Source organism: Geosmithia morbida, assembly GCF_012550715.1.
Source record: "Geosmithia morbida isolate 1262 chromosome Unknown scaffold_2, whole genome shotgun sequence".
Lineage (NCBI taxonomy): Eukaryota > Fungi > Ascomycota > Sordariomycetes > Hypocreales > Bionectriaceae > Geosmithia > Geosmithia morbida.
Window position 1 is genome coordinate 1,941,524 of NW_023336189.1, and position 17,251 is coordinate 1,958,774.

Sequence of the window (17,251 nt, forward strand, 5' to 3'; positions counted from 1 at the left end):
CAGGTCGTTTAACACTTGCTATTAGTATTATCAGAATGCGGTATATTACCATTGCCCTCCAATTTACTGTTACCATACATATAGACAGAGAGTCTGATCAATGCACGGGAAAATCGATTGTACGGGGTGCAACGTAAAGTACGAGTACAGACGGAAGAGAATACGGTAGGCTGCAGACTATCTGTACAGTATCCGCCGGTACAAATTATGATAAAAAGTTGACAGAATACAGGGGACCTATACAGAAGACGCGCTGTAAAAGATTCCAACAGCAGTATTGCACTGTACGTGTAATAATACTCCGTACTCCGTATTGCTCCGTAGTCTGCTTGGACTGACGGAGAATTAGGGGATCCCAAGTTAAAGGCCGGGCTCCAAGGGCCAAGGCTAAGTCCAGGGGGCCGGGGGGGGGCTAGATCCACTGTAATAGCGGAGTGGAGCCTGGACTCAGTGGACGGCACACGCCTAAATTTCAATAGACGCGGCTCTTGCAATGCTGCGCCTTAGTGAATGTACGGAGTACATGTAATCTGTACGTATATTGATGCCTTGGACGGGACGGATGCCTCAGTCTGGTGCCTCAGGCTGATGTCTCCGACCGATGCCTCAGGCTGTGTATAATCTCTCCCTTCTCCCCTTAATTGACAAACGCCGCATACGGAGCAACAGCCTCGTACCGATGGCTGTATTATGTAATGATACTTGGTACGTATACATGTACTAGCTCTACCTGTCATTAAACGTGCTCCGGACAGACGCCGAAATGCGCGCATGGACGAGAATGACGGACAAAACAGGAAGATCGAGGGGGTTTTTCTCGGTTCTCTTCCAAGGAGGAAAAAAACATGCAGCTCTCAATGGCCATTATACAACTTTCTTTTTCAACTTGAGATGAATGAAATCAGTTACATATATGCAATTATCCGTCAACATCTCCTACTCGAACTTCTGCCAGACACAGTCCCAGTGGATATCTCTCTTCCAAATTAGGCTTAGCCTCCGATAGCTTTTCGAGCTCGCTCCTTCCTCAACGCCCCAAAAGATTTCCCAGGGCGTCCGAGCCAAATCCCATCACCACGAGCCTCTTCCTCTCTTTCCCCTTCTCTTCTTCCTCCCTCCAAACGGCCGAACTTCTCTCACCTCCCCCCTTCCTCTCCCCTTTGGCGGCATCGCTTCTTCTTCTTCTTCTCTCACTCTCTCTCCCTCTCATAAATTCACTCCTCTTGTCTCCTATTTTGCTCTCTTGCTGAGCAAAGGAAAACAACGACCCCTAGAAGAGCTATTTTCAACATCCCGCCCCCCCCCCCCTCCCCCCGAACTACCAAGATGCTCAGCGCCGCACTCCGGAGGCGTGCCCTCGCCCCGACTCACAATGCCCTCCGCTTGGGCTTCTCGGCTAACGTAGTCCGCTACTACGCCTCCTTCCCCAGCCATCAGGTCATCAGGATGCCCGCTCTGTCGCCCACCATGCAGTCCGGTGGCATCGGCGCCTGGGCCAAGAAGGCTGGCGACTCCATCGCCCCCGGCGATGTCCTCGTCGAGATCGAGACGGACAAGGCCCAGATGGACTTTGAGTTCCAGGAGGACGGTGTCATTGCCAAGATCCTAAAAGAGACTGGCGAGAGGGACCTCCCCGTCGGTACGGTATGTATATATATGCATATATATATATATATATATATATTTCTATTCCTTCCATTGCCAACACATACCCCCTCTTGTCGTCGTCAACATAGCCCCAAGATTGAATCCTCTCCCATTGGAATCTAATGAATAATTGCTCTTCTGGAAATACTAATGCTAACGCGCTTCCCTTCCCCTCTCCATAGCCCATTGCCGTTCTCGTCGAGGAGGGCACCGATGTCTCTGCGTTTGACAAGTTCACCGCCGAGGATGCTGGCGACGTTGCCCAGTCTTCCGGCTCGGCTGCGGCCCCCAAACCCGCCGAGTCCGCCTCGTCGGCCCCCGCTCCCGCTGCTGAGCAGTACACCGAGACCCAGGGCAGGCTCCAGACTTCGCTCGAGCGCCAGCCTAACGCGTCGGTTCAGGCCAAGCGTCTGGCCCGTCAGAACGGCATCTCCGTTGAGGAAATCAAGGGCACCGGTCCTGGTGGCAAGATCACCGAGGCTGACGTCCAGAAGGCCATCAGCGCCCCTGCCGCCGCCACCGTCGCCGCCGCTCCCAGTGCCACCTACGAGGACATCCCCATCTCAGGTATGCGCAGGACGATTGCCTCGCGCCTGCAGGAGTCTGTCCAGACCAACCCTCATTTCTTCGTCACCAGCAAGCTGTCTGTCGGCAAGCTCTTGGCTCTCCGCCAGGCCCTCAACAGCAAGGCCGACGGCCGCTACAAGCTGTCGGTCAACGACTTCCTGATCAAGGCCATAGCCATTGCCTCGCAGAAGGTCCCCGCCGTCAACTCCAGCTGGCGCGACGGTGTCATCCGTCAGTTCAAGACGGTCGACGTGTCGGTCGCCGTCTCAACCCCCAACGGCCTCATCACCCCCATCGTCACGGGCGCCGAGTCGCGTGGCCTCGAGTCCATCTCCAACCAGGTCAAGGCCCTGGCCAAGAAGGCGCGTGACGGCAAGCTCAAGCCCGAGGAGTATCAGGGTGGATCCATCTCCATCTCCAACCTGGGCATGAACAGCGCCATCGACCACTTCACGGCCATCATCAACCCTCCTCAGGCGGCCATCCTGGCCATCGGTACCACGCGCAAGGTTGCCGTCCCCGTCGAGAACGACGACGGCACCACGTCGACGGAGTGGGAGGACCAGATCACCATCAGCGGCAGCTTCGACCACAGGGTCGTTGACGGTGCCGTGGGTGCCGAGTGGATTCGCGAGTTCAAGAAGGTGATTGAGAACCCTCTTGAGCTTCTTCTCTAAATGACTCTGTCTCGTCCCTTTATATTGAAAGACGAAAAAAAGGCGTCGAAGAGGTTTTCCAGGAAGGTTGTATGTGTGATTGGGAAACTTGACAGGAGAGAAGAAAGAAAGGGAGAATCCGTGTACAAAAGAAACAAAAACAGAAGGAGATGAAAGAAGGAACAAGAGACTTTTTTTCTATATACCCCCCTCCCCCCCTCCCCCTCCCCCGCTCCCCCCTCTCCTCTCCCAAGACCAAGGCTCTTATTGTTTATTTCTGTCTTCCCCCCAATCTCGTTGTTCTTTATATAGATCAAAGTCAAGGTCAGGGGTATATATCTAGCTGTCTAGTTGTCTGTTCTCTTTTTTGTACTCCCCTTCTTTTCTCCATCTTGTTCTCTTGTTTTTCTTGGTCTCTCTCTCTCTCTCTCTATTTCAAGGACACAAGTGGTTGTCATGTAGGAAAGTCTTATTGGATGTATGTAACTTGTCTAGCCAGACTTGTCTTTTTTTTCTTTACATGTTTCTTGGTCAACTTTATAATGTAGTTGTTGTGATGAAAGGAGGGTAGGACAACTTTGTACAATGACATGAATATCCGTTGGTCTGTGGTTGTCATATATCACCAATACCCTATCCATCTCCATGTGCCATGTTTTGTGCTCATTTGTTTTTCCTGCTTGCTTTTGGTATCGTCGTCATCCCGTACATATGTATATACATACATGTATGCCCATATCATGTTTCGATATACCATCCCATCTTTGAGATCTGATGCACGACCGGAATACATAGACACGCACACGCAAAATACAGTGGCTCACGAGACGTTACATAAACTCCATCCTAATTGCATCGCTTGCGTCGTCGCGTCCCATCTATTCTCTCCGTCTTACTCTTTCCCTCCTCACCACGCGTCCCTCTCGGTGAATTCCCTCCATTCCCAACCAATCACTTTGTAGAATCATCTCGGTCTTTTCATACCTCCCATTTCTAAACTTGTTCACAAAGCTCTTACGAATCTCGTCATAATCAATCTCTTATCTCTTTCTCTCTCTTTCTCTTCTTCGCCTTACTCTTCTCTTTCTCTTCTTTTGGTCTTTTTTTTTTTTTGTTTTTTTTTTTGTAACTCATTGATTTGTCTCAATAAGACACCCAAACGAATATTGACAATCCCCGTTGGTGGATCCACGTCAATATGACGACAGAACAACTCTCACCTGATATGACAGATACATCTGCTCCTGCACCAGCAGCAGCACCAGAGGCAGTCGCAACTTCAGCTTCAGCAGTATCCGGGTCAGTCGGGCCAGGTCTACCGCCCAAGAAACGCCGTCGTCCAGCCCTGTCATGCGAGCAATGTCGTCGTCGCAAGATTCGCTGCGACAGGAACCTACCCTGCAACCACTGCGTCAAGTCTGGCGCCGGGACCGCATGTCGCTACATCCCCACGCACACGCCTCTTTCACGGAAAAAGACGACAAAGTCTACTCTTGGGAGGAAGAAGAAGGACTCCAAAGCGCCTGACGTGCCTGTCCCTAGACACATCGATTCCTATCAGCAGCGGCAGCAGCGCCCATTGACCATCTTACCTACTCCGGAGAGTAATAAGTATGACCATGGCAGGGACAGTGACGACCAAGAGAGTCATGATAACAAGATGGCCAGTACCGAAAATGTCGATTGGCTGGTCACCCATATCGAGGAGCGAATGTCCAGGACCGCAACCATCGACAAGAGGGAGATTACCGTCCAGAAGCATCTGCGTGACCGACAAGCACAGTCGCATTCACTGCAGTCTCATCCATCTCCGTCGCAGCCGCAGCCGCAGACCGGGTCGTCGCTCGCATCAGCCCCGACACCTGGGCTTTCGTCGACGGCGTCAGCTGCCAAGTGCCCCGTTTCGAGGATTAAGTATCTCGGCCGGAGTCACTGGATGCACGGTGTTGGACTCGTGAGTTTCATCCACCCTCTGCCCATTCACCTTTCAATCAGCCCTGTAACACTGCATTGTATAACATGTAAGCACTCCAGCGTATGTGAGCTGGTACTGACAGCCTACAGTTCACCCAAGAAATGAGACTGATGCACCCTTCGGGCGATGGCGATCCAGAGCTCCTCAGCCTCCTTGGCCGCTGCAAGTCAGTCGGTCGCAAGGTCAAGGAGCGGCGACAGGCGCCGCTGTCGTCGATAGATCTCGGAAAGACCATGGTCCCCCGACATGTGGCCGACGACCTGGTGGAGGCATACCTGCGCACCTTTGAAGGTGTGTTCCGCATCGTCCACGTTCCGACCTTTCGGGAGCTGTACCAGATGTACTGGCGCAGCGAGAATGACGAGAGCGCGAGACCAGCGACGTGCGCCCACTTCATCATGCAGTTACAGCTGGTCATGGCTCTGGGCAGCGTGATCCACGATGCGGGATTCTCGCTGAGGTCCCAGGCGGCTCGGTGGGTATACGAGGCTCAGCTGTGGCTCATCCTGCCCCCGGGAAAGGACCGTATGACCATTCCCGGCATCCAAAACATGTGCCTCCTCACCCTGGCCCGCAGCGTGTGCGGCGTGGACCAGGACCTGGCTTGGATCACGGCCGGAGACCTGATCCGGAAGGCAATATGCATGGGTCTGCATCGGGACCCTCGCCACCTGGGCATTAAGACGAGGCATCGCGCAGAGATGAGGCGCAGGCTGTGGGCCACAATCGTGGAGCTCAACCTCCAATCGGCCTTTGATGCCGGAGGTCCCCCCCTCATGGGCGGCCTCGACAACGACGTCCAACTTCCCGGCAACTTTGACGACGAGGAGCTGTCTGACCAAGTGCCTGATGATGAAGAGAGCCGGGTGGATTCTCGCAGGAGAAGCGGAGATGGCGGCAGCAAGGATCATGGTGCCCATGGAAGCACTTCCGGCGTCAGGGTCACGCAGATGTCTGTCCCACTGCAGCTCCTCGAGTCGCTGCCCCTCCGTCTGCGCCTGCTGCAGCACGTCAACGACTTCCGCGCCGACGACTCGTACGACGAGACTCTCCGGTTCAACTCGGAGCTCACTAGGGCTTGCCGTCGCATCTCGCGGTGTATGGTTGAGCTCCTGCATGCCTCGTCTTCGGCCTCTGCTGCCACCTCCTCGACGTCACCTTCCTCAATCTCGCTCTCTTCGTCGCCCTCCTCCCCCTCCCATCCTGTCAGAGAGTTCCACACGGCAGTGGCCGAGCTCCTAGTGTACCGGTGCTTCCACACTCTGCACCAGCCCATCATCGTCCGATCATTGGAGGATCCCAAGTTTCACTTCTCACGCAAGATGCACCTCGACGGGGCTCTCAAGATGATGCATCTCTGCCGACTGTCCGGGCCCCGACGGGAAGAGGGACCTGGAGGTCAGGTGGCTCCCGGGACTACGGACCTCGACAGACTTCTGGTCAACGGGGCGGGCATGTTCCGCAACATGACGATCCAGTCGGTTCCCGGGCTCGTCATCGAACTCTTGCAGGCAGCTACCACCACCGTACCCGACGGCGGGGACAGAAACAGGAGCGGTGCGCCGTCTTCCCAGTCCTGTCCTAGCACCGGCGCCCACGCCCTGTCACTAGGATATCTCCCCGCCGTGGATGACTTCGACCTGCGCGCCACGGTCGAGGCATGCCTCCGGCTCTGCCTACGACGCATCGAGGCCGGCGAGACCAATATCAAGTGCGCCGAGTTCGGCGAGGCGTGTCTGGCCCACGTCGATGCTGCGGCCGCCGGTCTTGACAAGCAGGCTACCGAGGCTTTCATCCTGCAGGCCATCAAGGCCTCTGCAACGAAGGCGCTCGAGGCCCTGAATAGGTTAGCTGAGAGGGAGGGCGTGTCACCTGAACCGTCATCACCTAACTCTGCTGCTGCCACGCCGCTCGGCAAGGTGCTTCGCCAGCAATCGAACCACCAGCAGGAGCAGGAGCAGCAGGAGCAGCAGGAGCAGCAGCCGTCTCATGACGGGTTCCGGGATGACCCTACCATGTCGGATCTCATCTCGGACCCCATATCTATCGATGTCATGAATGACTGGATGTGGGGTATGGACGCCATGGATGGAGTGGAAGGTATGCTCTGGGGATCGCCGCCGCAGCCAATGATGGGCATACCCGGGTTCATGTAGAGACCGTCAAGGGTCATCATATCGACACCTTTGAAAGAGCAGGATATGGTTGGTTATGTACTCGTACTGATAATGTGATTTGTAAAGATTCATAGTCACTAGAACCTATGGCCATCTCCCCTCACTCTTCGGGTCAGCGATTGTCGTGAATATGATGATGTAATGAGTGATGAAATTTTCAGGGTGGCAGGTTGCAGCGTGATACTCCTTCCAAAACTACCATTTTCCTGTCCTTGCTAATGCTCACTCCCATGTCCACCGTGGCTTCCTCTTTACAGCATTCATCCTCATCGTGGCACAGCAACACCTAGGTGCCAATATCGATCATAATCCTCACCATCCTCTTTCAAGGACCACTTCGCTCGCTCTAATCACCTTGTCGATCCACCCAAGATGTACATCCTTCCGATGTTCCTCTCCCTCGTCCTTGTCATGGCTCCCTCAGCTCTGGCTCGTCACCGGAGCACGCACAAAGGAACGTCCACCACCATGTTGGATCCAGCAACAGCATCATGAGGCGGAGAAACAAACCTAGAGAGGCTGCCAGGGACGATGATAAGCCAGGCCAGATTCGGATGCACCATGCACCTGATTCTGCCGGTCGTGGTCACCCCGACGCCCGGGGCAGTACGCACAGTCTACACCAAGGCAATTTCTTCCACAGAGACAATCTACTGCCTTCGGTATCCCTACGGCGATACCTTGGTGGAGCACACTGCTGATGGGTTTCCTGCGGGTGCAGTACAAACATGCCAGGACGGCGCGCAGGTCAACGACTATCACGACGCATGTGTGTGCCACAAGAGCTCAATGAAGGCACCAGCGCACAGTCTAGATCTTGCACCGCAGAAGAGGAAGATGATTCTGGGCCCTGTATGGGCGAGTCAGCCATTGTTCCACGTGCATCTACGGATTGACCGGGCTATTAAAACCCTGGTCATTATCAGGGAATACAGTGTGATACAGAATAGAACAATACATGGCATCCGGGACGAAAACCCTAATGCTCCTCTGTCGGTCCTTCTTCATGGTCCTTCTCCATACAGTGTTTCTCGATGGTGGGGAGTAGCAGCTAGCCACGCCATGATGGACAAGTCACGCAGGACGCTGCTACTACTAGGAGTAGTAATAGTATGTCATGTAGTCTGTTGTCGTTCCATGGACCATAACCCATCAGAAGACAGAGTTTGACGCCACCAACTCCACCAAGACCACGATTCCACATTGTTCCTCTTATCCCGTAGCGTTGTTTTATTTTTTATTTTCTATTTTTTCCCCTCCTCCTCACTGGGAAAGAAAAGATCCTGGTTGGTTTCCTAGAGTGTGTGGCCCATTGTCTGGATGGCTCTTCCGCTTCGGCTTGGCGGTGCTTGGCGGATGCTTGTTCATGTTAGTCCCTAAGCCTCCTCCTCAACTGCTAAACTATGCCAGTTTCCATCTGCAGCCGTGAGTCAGTATGTCGGTGAGGTCCGGGTATCCCTCTTCTATCATTATTATTATTTATTGTTCAATCTTTCTCGCTTCTTTTCCCCCCCTCTTCCCCTCTTCAACCGTCCATTTGCCCATTCAAAGTACATAGGACCCAGAGTAAAAAAATTAATAAACCATATATATATATATATATATAATTCTATTCAGTGATCCGGATGGTTCCCGTACTTGTCAAGGTGTGTACCAAAAAAAGGAGTGAAAAATGTATACTGTGAAAAATGACGGGACAATATGGAGCGAGCGGTGTGGTGCGGTGTGGTGGACCTGTATTGCTGTCAGGCTTTGTTTACCGAGTCATGCAACGACGCGGCAGCACTTTGACAGAGGCGAGTGGCGGAGCGAGGGCTACTTCCGGTAGGAGCCGTCGAAACAATCCGTGTGTACGCTGACATACGTGAGCGGAGTGAGGACCACCCCCGGTAGGGCCGTTGGAGGCAACTTCATCAGAGTAGCAAAGCCAATTGACCTGGTCACAAGACAGAAAGAATTAACATGTAAAAAGTCAAGTATTCAAAAGTAGAATATGTAAATGTAAAAAGAAAAAAAGGGGGGATGCCCGAGTCACAGCGGAACGGACATAAGAAGTGACCAAGAAGGGGGGGATGAGAGTAAGCAAAATGTTGTCTATCAAGTATGTGATGTTGGCACACTTCATTGGATTTCGAAACCCGAAACACCCCTTTCCCGTCTTTTGTTGTATAAGAAAAAGAAACAACAATGTATCAAAAACCCTGAACAAAAGAATTTTCCCAAAAATTCGTACCCAAATACACCAATCGAAAATCAGACTAAGAAATAAAGTCACATGGCTCCTGGCTTCTTTTGGAGGAAAGTCGGTCCCTAAGAGCTGTAGCCAACGGTGACGTAGAGGCGGACTTGGCCAGCGGGGATGTTGAGACCGACACCGTCCAGGTCCTCCATGCCGCCGAGATAGGCGTTGGTGCCGGTACCGCCGGGGTTGATGGTGGAGCAGGTACCGCTACCGTTGGCCTCGTCGCAGACACGGAGACCGGGGATGTTGAGACCCTCAGCGGCGGAGACGAGGCAGGAAGCGTCAGCGCCAGACCATCCGTCGTTGGACTCGTTAGCCATGTCGAACTCGAGCCAGGTGTCAGCGAACTCGCCGAACGCGGTGAGGGTGACCTCGCCAGCGCCGCAAGTGCAGCCGCCCTGGGAGTTGGAGTCGACGACGACGTGCTGAGTCTCGCCGGCGGCGAGCTTGAAGTTGAGGGCCTCGTTGCCGGTGAAGAAGCCGTTGATGCCTCCGGTGGAGCCGATCTTGTTGAAGCAGACGCACTGCTGCTCATCGTCCGAAGCGTTCTCAAGGATGATGACGTGGTCGTACTCCTCGGCGACGGAGCTCTGGGCGAGCATCATGTTGCAGCCGTAGTCGCTGGTGGTGCCTGTGTTGCCCTTGTAGGCGATCTGGGCGGCGGTGGCACGCTTGCTGTTGCCGCTGCAGAAATCGGTGTAGGCGCTGATGCCCTGTCCGGAGCCGCCGCTGGAGGAGGCGGCGGAGGTGGAGGAGGCGGCAGCGGACGAGGTGGTGGTGGCGCTGCTGCTGCTGCTGCTGCTGGAGGAAGGGGCGGCGGTGGGGGCGGCGGCGGCCTGGACCTGGCCCTGGGTGATGGTGGTGGTCACGGTGACGGGGTTGACGGCCTTGACAAACTCCTGTCGCTCGGCGAGGGAGCGGTGGGCGTGCTTGTGACCGACACGGCTGGGGTGGGCAGAGGCGCCGAGGGCAGCAGCCAGGACAACGGAAGCGGAGAACTTCATCTTGGTGGTTTGTTTTTGAGGGAGCGTGATAACTGGACTCTTACAAAGAGTTGAGTCGTTGTGGGATATATGGATAAAAGGAGAGTTGGGCGCGACGACTAGCGAGCGCAAAGACAAGAAAAGATAATTGCTTAAAAGAGAGTGTAAGTGGCCTGTGATGGGGCTCGAGAAAGAAGGAGTGACTGGAAAATGGAGTTGTTAAAAGAAAGGAGACTGTGGGACAGGAGAAGTGGAAGGGAGACGGGGGAGATTGGATCTATTAAAGAGAACAGGGGTGTGCGCGGCCGTGGACCGGGGGAAGGAAGGTACGTATCACTGGACGAAGGTCCACGGGCCTCTGGCACTTGCCTGCAAGGAAACAAGGAAGAAGGTGCCCCACTTGGCATCACCTAGGCAGGTACAATACGCACGCACAGTGCTCCTTCTCACTTGCCTGTACTCGGCTCTCTGAGCGACTCTGTGCTGTACCTAAATAATGCGACGAGATATAGGGATACATGGTGACCGTATTACCGGAAGTACAGATAACTACACGTACGTTCAATAGTATAGAGTGAATATAATTGCCCGACTATGGCGTAGAGGAGCAGTGTATAGGTACGGACGGCGTGGGTTATTGCTCCGACTCGTTGTACTCGTACTGCCATGTACCCAAGCACCAGGTCCAGTGGCACGCTAGGCCGCTGTGGATCAGGAACACAAATAAACTCGCCGTTTTCCCAGGAACATGTGCGCTGTGATTGGGCCACCGCACCATCGATGTGACCCCCCTTCCATTTGCCCTGACCTGCCCCTAGGTTCTGTCTGTCCCTGATCAGTGATTGAATGCCCTAAAAGTGCTGGATATTGGACCTGTGATGCCCTGTAACGACGGGCAGAGAGTAGGAGTACGGATACGTATAAGCACCAGTAGTACTATCTTCGCAGCACTCATAATAACACTCCGTAGAGAAATCAAGGGATTGAGACCTCAGGCCCACGACAACGTCGTCGGACTTACAGGACAGTGCAAGCGCTTCCTTCCCTTTTCTCGCTCCTTCCGCTCCCTGACTCTTGTCTTTCCCGTGCACGAACCACTGTGGATTCTTTTTTCTCTCTTTCCTTTTTTATTTGCCTCTTTTTTTTTCAATGCATGCAGGACGCATTAATACAACAAAAGGGACAAAGCAAACGAGTAGTGTAAGAGTTGTTATAATACGTCGTAAAACAAACAGATTTTTTTTTCTTTCGTTTCTGGTGGATGGCAGAGACGAAAAGGGAAAAGGAGAAGAAGAAGAAGAAAGTCTGAGACACACAAAAGAAAAACCACGCGTCGTGGAGGTGAGGGTCAAGAGCCAATTGGATCCACGTCGTGCGCGTACACGGATCAACAGCAAGTATTATTCTACTGCTGTACAGATTACATACACGTAGTCGGTACTCCGTACTCCGTAATACTTGCCCAAGATTCCCTAGGTTTTCCATCCTCTAGGGCCTGAGCCACTATCCAGCCACTGTAATCCAGCCACCTGGTTCTGCATGATGCGCTATCCTTTCTTTGCTGTGCTGTGCTGTGTTGTCAATGTCTTGTCGGTGTCTCTACGCGGGCTACTAGCTCTGTGTGTTCTTTGCTTCGTGTGTTTACTGGTAGGACTGACTACTCGTCGACCCAGAGGCAGTGTTTACTACTTGTTTTGGCTCTCCTATCGGCCTTGGGCTGGAATGAATAACATCAACTTCACCAAATTGGTTGACCAGAATTCTCGATTCCTCCCGTTCGGCAGATCTCTCGTGCAAGCTTGACAGGTTACCGTATCACCGCTCATGACCACCGCAGAATCACTGCACCAGACTCCTTCATTCTCTGCTCCTCTCCTCTTACCGTAGGCACTGGACCGTATGCGCTGTATTACTCCGTACCGTACGAAGTATGACGGTACTCCTCTTTGCGCCCTGCTTCGCCATAGCCGCATTTGCAGCTTGTACACGTACTCGTACTCTCATGGTCAGTCGTCATTGAACTCAGAATCCTACTACTTTCTCGTCCCTTTGTTTCCCCGTCCTTTTCTCTTCTTTCTTCTGTGATGCTCATCTGGCTTTTCTCTTTCGCACGGAACCCACTATAAGATGGAAAACACTGTGGTTCTAGATTCTATTATCATGAGTCTTTTTTTTTTATGCGGAGTCATTGACCGAGTTTGTGCCGTACACATTCTGCACATGGAAAATTTTCTCAACCTTGTTCAAGTCGGTATTGGAGCTTACTCCTAGAATCAAGTCTCCCTTGACAATGTGAGTTGTACCCTTGGAGTTCAACCTTGCAGCCGGGGAGGTCCGATCGTGATGGATCGTTGTGGGAACAGAAAAGCTTGGTTCTGAAGGTCCTTGGGTTCTGGCCCCTGGGTACTGAAAATGATGACTAATTATATTTGATGCCTAGATTGTATGGTACTATTCTCTCGACTATGACGAAGGACTCTGAACGTTCATTGTACGAGCAATATAATACGAGTATATGCGTAAATAAGAAGAGTGATAACACTCCGTCTTTCTCCTCCTCTTTCCCACGATAATTCTAGGATGATTTTAGTAACAGTACTGCTATAATACTGACATGACACCCTGTACGAGTAATACGTGTACGGCCGTGGCGGGTAACATCACCATCCTTGCCGTCATTCTCTGAACTCGTATATTCACAGTTGCAATATTCCCCGCCATTGATCCCTTTCCTCGTGTTGACGGCTAACCATTGTCGCAACGAGTCACAATACGAGCCTTAACACCAATCATTATGCAGGAGACGAGGGGGGAAAAGGAGATAAAAAAGAGGTCAGACGCCACCAGAAGTCATCAGAGAGCTCAGAGAGGTACAGAGGTCCGAGGATAAGCTGCTCCGCCGCACTCCCCGCTCTTGTTTCAGGACAAGTCCAAGTGTGCTCGTGCTTGGTAGTCTTCGTCAATACTAGCAGTAGTCACCGAGCTTCCGAAGACAATATTTAGTCTATTATGGAGTCGGGTACAGTAAAAGGAAATAACATGCTCGTATGTGTCCAGAAAGGTGATGAAAAGAACCTCCACCTCTCCTCTTCTGCGCCTCAGTGGCCCACGGAATATTAGATCTTCCCCGACCCTGGCCAAATCATCCGTCAACGAAGCCGACGTGCTATTCTTAGCCTGGCAAAGTCTACGGATTACATGTATTACTATTCGTACAGGTACGGAGTAGTTCCCGGACATTGTTCTTGGTCATCCTGTATTACTTAAAAGGAAACAGAGAAAAGGGGGGGGGAGGGTGAAGGAGCATCTTTCGATTTGAGAGCTCGACAGAGTCCAGAGTCCAAATCTTGGCAAGTCATTTGACGCGACGCCTCCAACATAGCATAAGCATCCCACGTGGGAAAGAAGGCAAACATCTGGTTCGGATTGATCAAGAGTTTAAATGCGTCCATGTGGACGCACATTGCGTGCCATTTTCTGGGACGTCTGACGTCGATCTCAGTCATATTTATCTTCAACCTAGCGGTGTTGTGACACCTAAGATTGGATGACGAAGCAGCCAGAGCACTCACACCTGTAGATTTCCTTTCTTTCCGTTCAATCAAGCAGCAAGACACACACTCATCGGCCCGGGACGTACCAGTAGGCAGGGACCACTGTATTCACGTCGACGGGTCATTGTGTGCTATCGCAAGCAGTAAGCATATTGTGCTTACTATAGGGTAAGCAAAGATGTACTAATTGATTCTTACCCTAGGGACAGGGAGAATGGTCGTTTTGGGGTGTTTATCTGAAGTAAGCAGGAAGCGATCGATTTGCTGTTGTCTACTATTCGATACTTCTTCAATCGAGGCTTATAAGTAGAATACTTGTAATAGTCATTCAGAAGTGTCGCTGTCTATTCCGGTACAGGAAACACTGGCATCGTACAGAAAGCTAAACTGCTTGAATGGCGTCATCTCGTTACACTCAAACCTCGTGATATTCACAAGAGCATTCCATCCCACAGATAGCTGCTAAATGTACTTGTATAATATAATAATACACGACGCGATTAAAAGCTAAGAAGCAGTCATATAGATTCATCATCATTACCCATACTCGTGCATGCATATACGACTACGAAGACACCACGACGCAGACAGGCACACGATGTGCACTAGCAGCAGCGAAATAGACTGGGCAGCGGGGGCAGCTCATGATCATCTGAGAAGATATGAGTAGAATGTTACTAGTAGCAATATTTCTATATCTATCAGTACTCTCTGTACTTGAATGAATGACTGATTCAGCTGAGATTTTTACCTTGTTTATATTAGCAGCTGAACCATGATATGCTTACCGGGGTAGTCATGGTGCATACAATGTACTGCATGAGACCCTCTATAGCTAGACACTAATATCCCACAGTACCAATACTAACAGAATCATGTTAGCATCTGTTAGCACAGACCCCTGCTGGTACTAGAGCCGCCAAGTTTGGCTTGATACTGAAGTAGCTCGCTCCACCTAAATCAAGATGCACCAACGTCATTGCCTGTGACGGGGAAAGCTCAGAGAACCAACCCCCTCTCCCATCTCCATGTCCATGACATTGCGCGGCTTTCTGTCTTTCTCCTTGGCCAGGTCGCTCTCGTTGCTCAGTTGGTTGGTACAAGGCCTAAACTACTATAATAACAGGTCTGTATTGATTGTCTTGAGGGTCAATCGCATATTGGAAGCTTCATTCCCCACACCCCGACGTTCCGAAAAAAAAAAAAACAACCCGCCGATATGGTCAACAGAAACAGGTGGTACTCTGCTGTTGATAGGCTCTTGGGCCTCGAGAGACAGCGTACCGGCTCTGGTGGCGGAAATTCCTGGCTTCGGGAGGAAGAGACGCGTGAGTAGGCTGTCCTGACACTGCAAACACGTACGCTGCTGACCTGACATGATCCATCTGTAGTCCTCGGAGGTCATCGCAACGATGACATCCAGTCGGCCGTCCCTCCTGAGGAAGTCACAAAGGTGTGCCTCCGTCTGCGTCACCTGATCCAGGGCTGTGTCCCCTGCGAGCTTGAGGAGACGGAGATTACCAAGGCCAACAGCCGCATCATCACCCCCAAGGTTGTCAAGGCTGCCAAGGAGGCTGGTGGTACCGAGAATAGAGGTTGCGTGGTACGTTCTCCTCGTGGAAAAAGATGTGCACAAATAGAGAGTAGGAGGGATGAGAACCCGACGACTGATGAAAAACAAAACATAGGTCTACTGTCTGCTCGTGGCCAAGAAGTGGTTCGCCCACGAGGCCATCACCAACCTGTGGGACGCAGACCTGCATCATCTCCAGGCGACGGCGTGCGGCGTCATTGCCAAGCAGATTATCGAAACCGAGGATGACGGCGAGTATCTGATGCACGCTGTGCTTCTCCGACGGTACGCCCACATTTCGGGCGGGGAGACGGCGCCGCCGACCAACGTCATTGAAAAGGCCGTGGACCTGCACGAAGTGCGCGTCATCGCATCGTCTGGCTACCAGCGATGCATCAGTCACCTGTGGCAAGGCTGGTTGGTCCAGGACGAGAACGACCCATCGGTCTTTGTCGACTACAAGGATAAGGACAGCCCTCGCTTCCTGGTGCACATGGGACCCGACCGCATGCGCACGCCTATGTACCAGAACGCCGCGCAGATGGTGCTGAGTATCCTGTACCTGGCCCTGTACACCTTGGCCATCAACTCGATCAACGCGACCGGCCAGTTCGACGGCGCCGAGTTGCTCATGTACCTCTTCACCTTCGGCTACATGTGCGACGAGCTGGTCAAGCTGTACAAGGCAGGCCGTCACATCCTGGGCTTCTGGAACGCCTTCAACAGCGTGCTGTACGCCTTTCTCACGGCCTCTTTCGTCCTGAGGGTCATTGGCATCTCGCACGCGCCCGACACGGCGGCCCGCGTGCACTACAACCAGCTCAGCTACAACCTCCTCGCCTTTGTCGCGCCCATGTTCTGGTGCCGCCTCATGCTGTACCTCGACAGCTTCCGCTTCTTCGGTGCCATGCTGGTGGTGCTCAAGGTCATGATGAAGGAGTCGGTCATTTTCTTCGCGCTGCTCATCATAATCATCATCGGCTTCCTGCAGGCCTTTATCGGGCTCGACCTGGCTGACGACCTGGTTGCCGGGGACGTGTGGTTCATTGTGCAGCAGATGCTCAAGACGGTCCTACAGAGCCCCGAGTTCGAGGGCTTCGAGCGATTTGGCCACCCCTTTGGACTTATCCTGCAGTACTGCTTCACCTTCATCGTCATGGTCATTCTGCTCAACATCCTGATTGCCCTGTATAACTCGGCCTACGAGGACATTTACGGAAACGCCGACGACGAGTACCTGGCCCTGTTCTCCATGAAGACGATGCAGTTCGTCCGCGCCCCCGACGAGAACGTCTTCATCCCCCCCTTCAACCTCATCGAGGTTGTCCTCTCCGGCCTGTGCGAGTGGTGGTTGCCCGACGACATCTACGCCCAGGTCAACGACATCGTCATGGGAATCATATACTCGCCCCTCCTCGTCGTCATTGGAATCTACGAGACCCGCAGGGCCGCGCATATCCGTCGAAACAGGGCGCGCGGCGATGACGACGACAATGTCCAGGAGGAGTGGGAGGATGGCTCTGTCGAGGTGGACTTTGAGGCTGAGGGTTGGGCAAAGACTTGCGAGGCTGTCACGCCCAAGATCGGTCAAGACCCTGTGCTCGAGGAGGTCAAGAAGCTGCGCTCCGAGATTGACGAGCTCAAGGCTCTGTTGGCCAATGTCAACAAGGGTATTACTTCGTCTTAGAAACCCGCCTTTCACCCACTCTTCTTACTCTCTCATCCATCGTTTTGGAATTCCCGTCCGTTGTGCTGGATACCCATATCCTTGGGACTTTATTTATCCGTTTATACGAGGGCCAGAATGCTTGAGCGGAGCGAATTTTTTTTTGGTCTGATTTGATACAAGTGCTTAATTTAAAGAAAATTAATGACGT

The 17,251-nt window shown here is 52.6% G+C and overlaps 4 protein-coding genes across 4 annotated transcripts; 3 read left to right on the forward strand and 1 right to left on the reverse strand.

Moving 5' to 3' along the window:
• Nucleotides 1–1,326: 1,326 nt before the first annotated feature.
• Nucleotides 1,327–2,891, forward strand: GMORB2_4240 (pyruvate dehydrogenase E2 component (dihydrolipoamide acetyltransferase); the record flags this gene model as incomplete). Its single annotated transcript, XM_035466215.1, has 2 exons — nt 1,327–1,644; nt 1,830–2,891. The coding sequence occupies 2 exons, from the start codon at nt 1,327–1,329 to the stop codon at nt 2,889–2,891; spliced, it is 1,380 nt and encodes a 459-aa protein (XP_035324052.1).
• A 1,177-nt stretch (nt 2,892–4,068) lies between these two features.
• Nucleotides 4,069–7,001, forward strand: GMORB2_4241 (Fungal trans; the record flags this gene model as incomplete). Its single annotated transcript, XM_035466216.1, has 2 exons — nt 4,069–4,824; nt 4,935–7,001. 2 exons carry the CDS (start codon nt 4,069–4,071, stop codon nt 6,999–7,001), a joined length of 2,823 nt encoding a protein of 940 aa, XP_035324053.1.
• A 2,331-nt stretch (nt 7,002–9,332) lies between these two features.
• Nucleotides 9,333–10,268, reverse strand: GMORB2_4242 (Allergen Asp; the record flags this gene model as incomplete). Its single annotated transcript, XM_035466217.1, has 1 exon — nt 9,333–10,268. The coding sequence occupies one exon, from the start codon at nt 10,266–10,268 to the stop codon at nt 9,333–9,335; it is 936 nt and encodes a 311-aa protein (XP_035324054.1).
• A 4,752-nt stretch (nt 10,269–15,020) lies between these two features.
• On the forward strand, nt 15,021–17,061 carry GMORB2_4243 (Potassium ion channel Yvc1; the record flags this gene model as incomplete). The annotated part of the gene is made up of 3 exons (XM_035466218.1): nt 15,021–15,129; nt 15,193–15,404; nt 15,490–17,061. The coding sequence occupies 3 exons, from the start codon at nt 15,021–15,023 to the stop codon at nt 17,059–17,061; spliced, it is 1,893 nt and encodes a 630-aa protein (XP_035324055.1).
• Nucleotides 17,062–17,251: the final 190 nt, after the last annotated feature.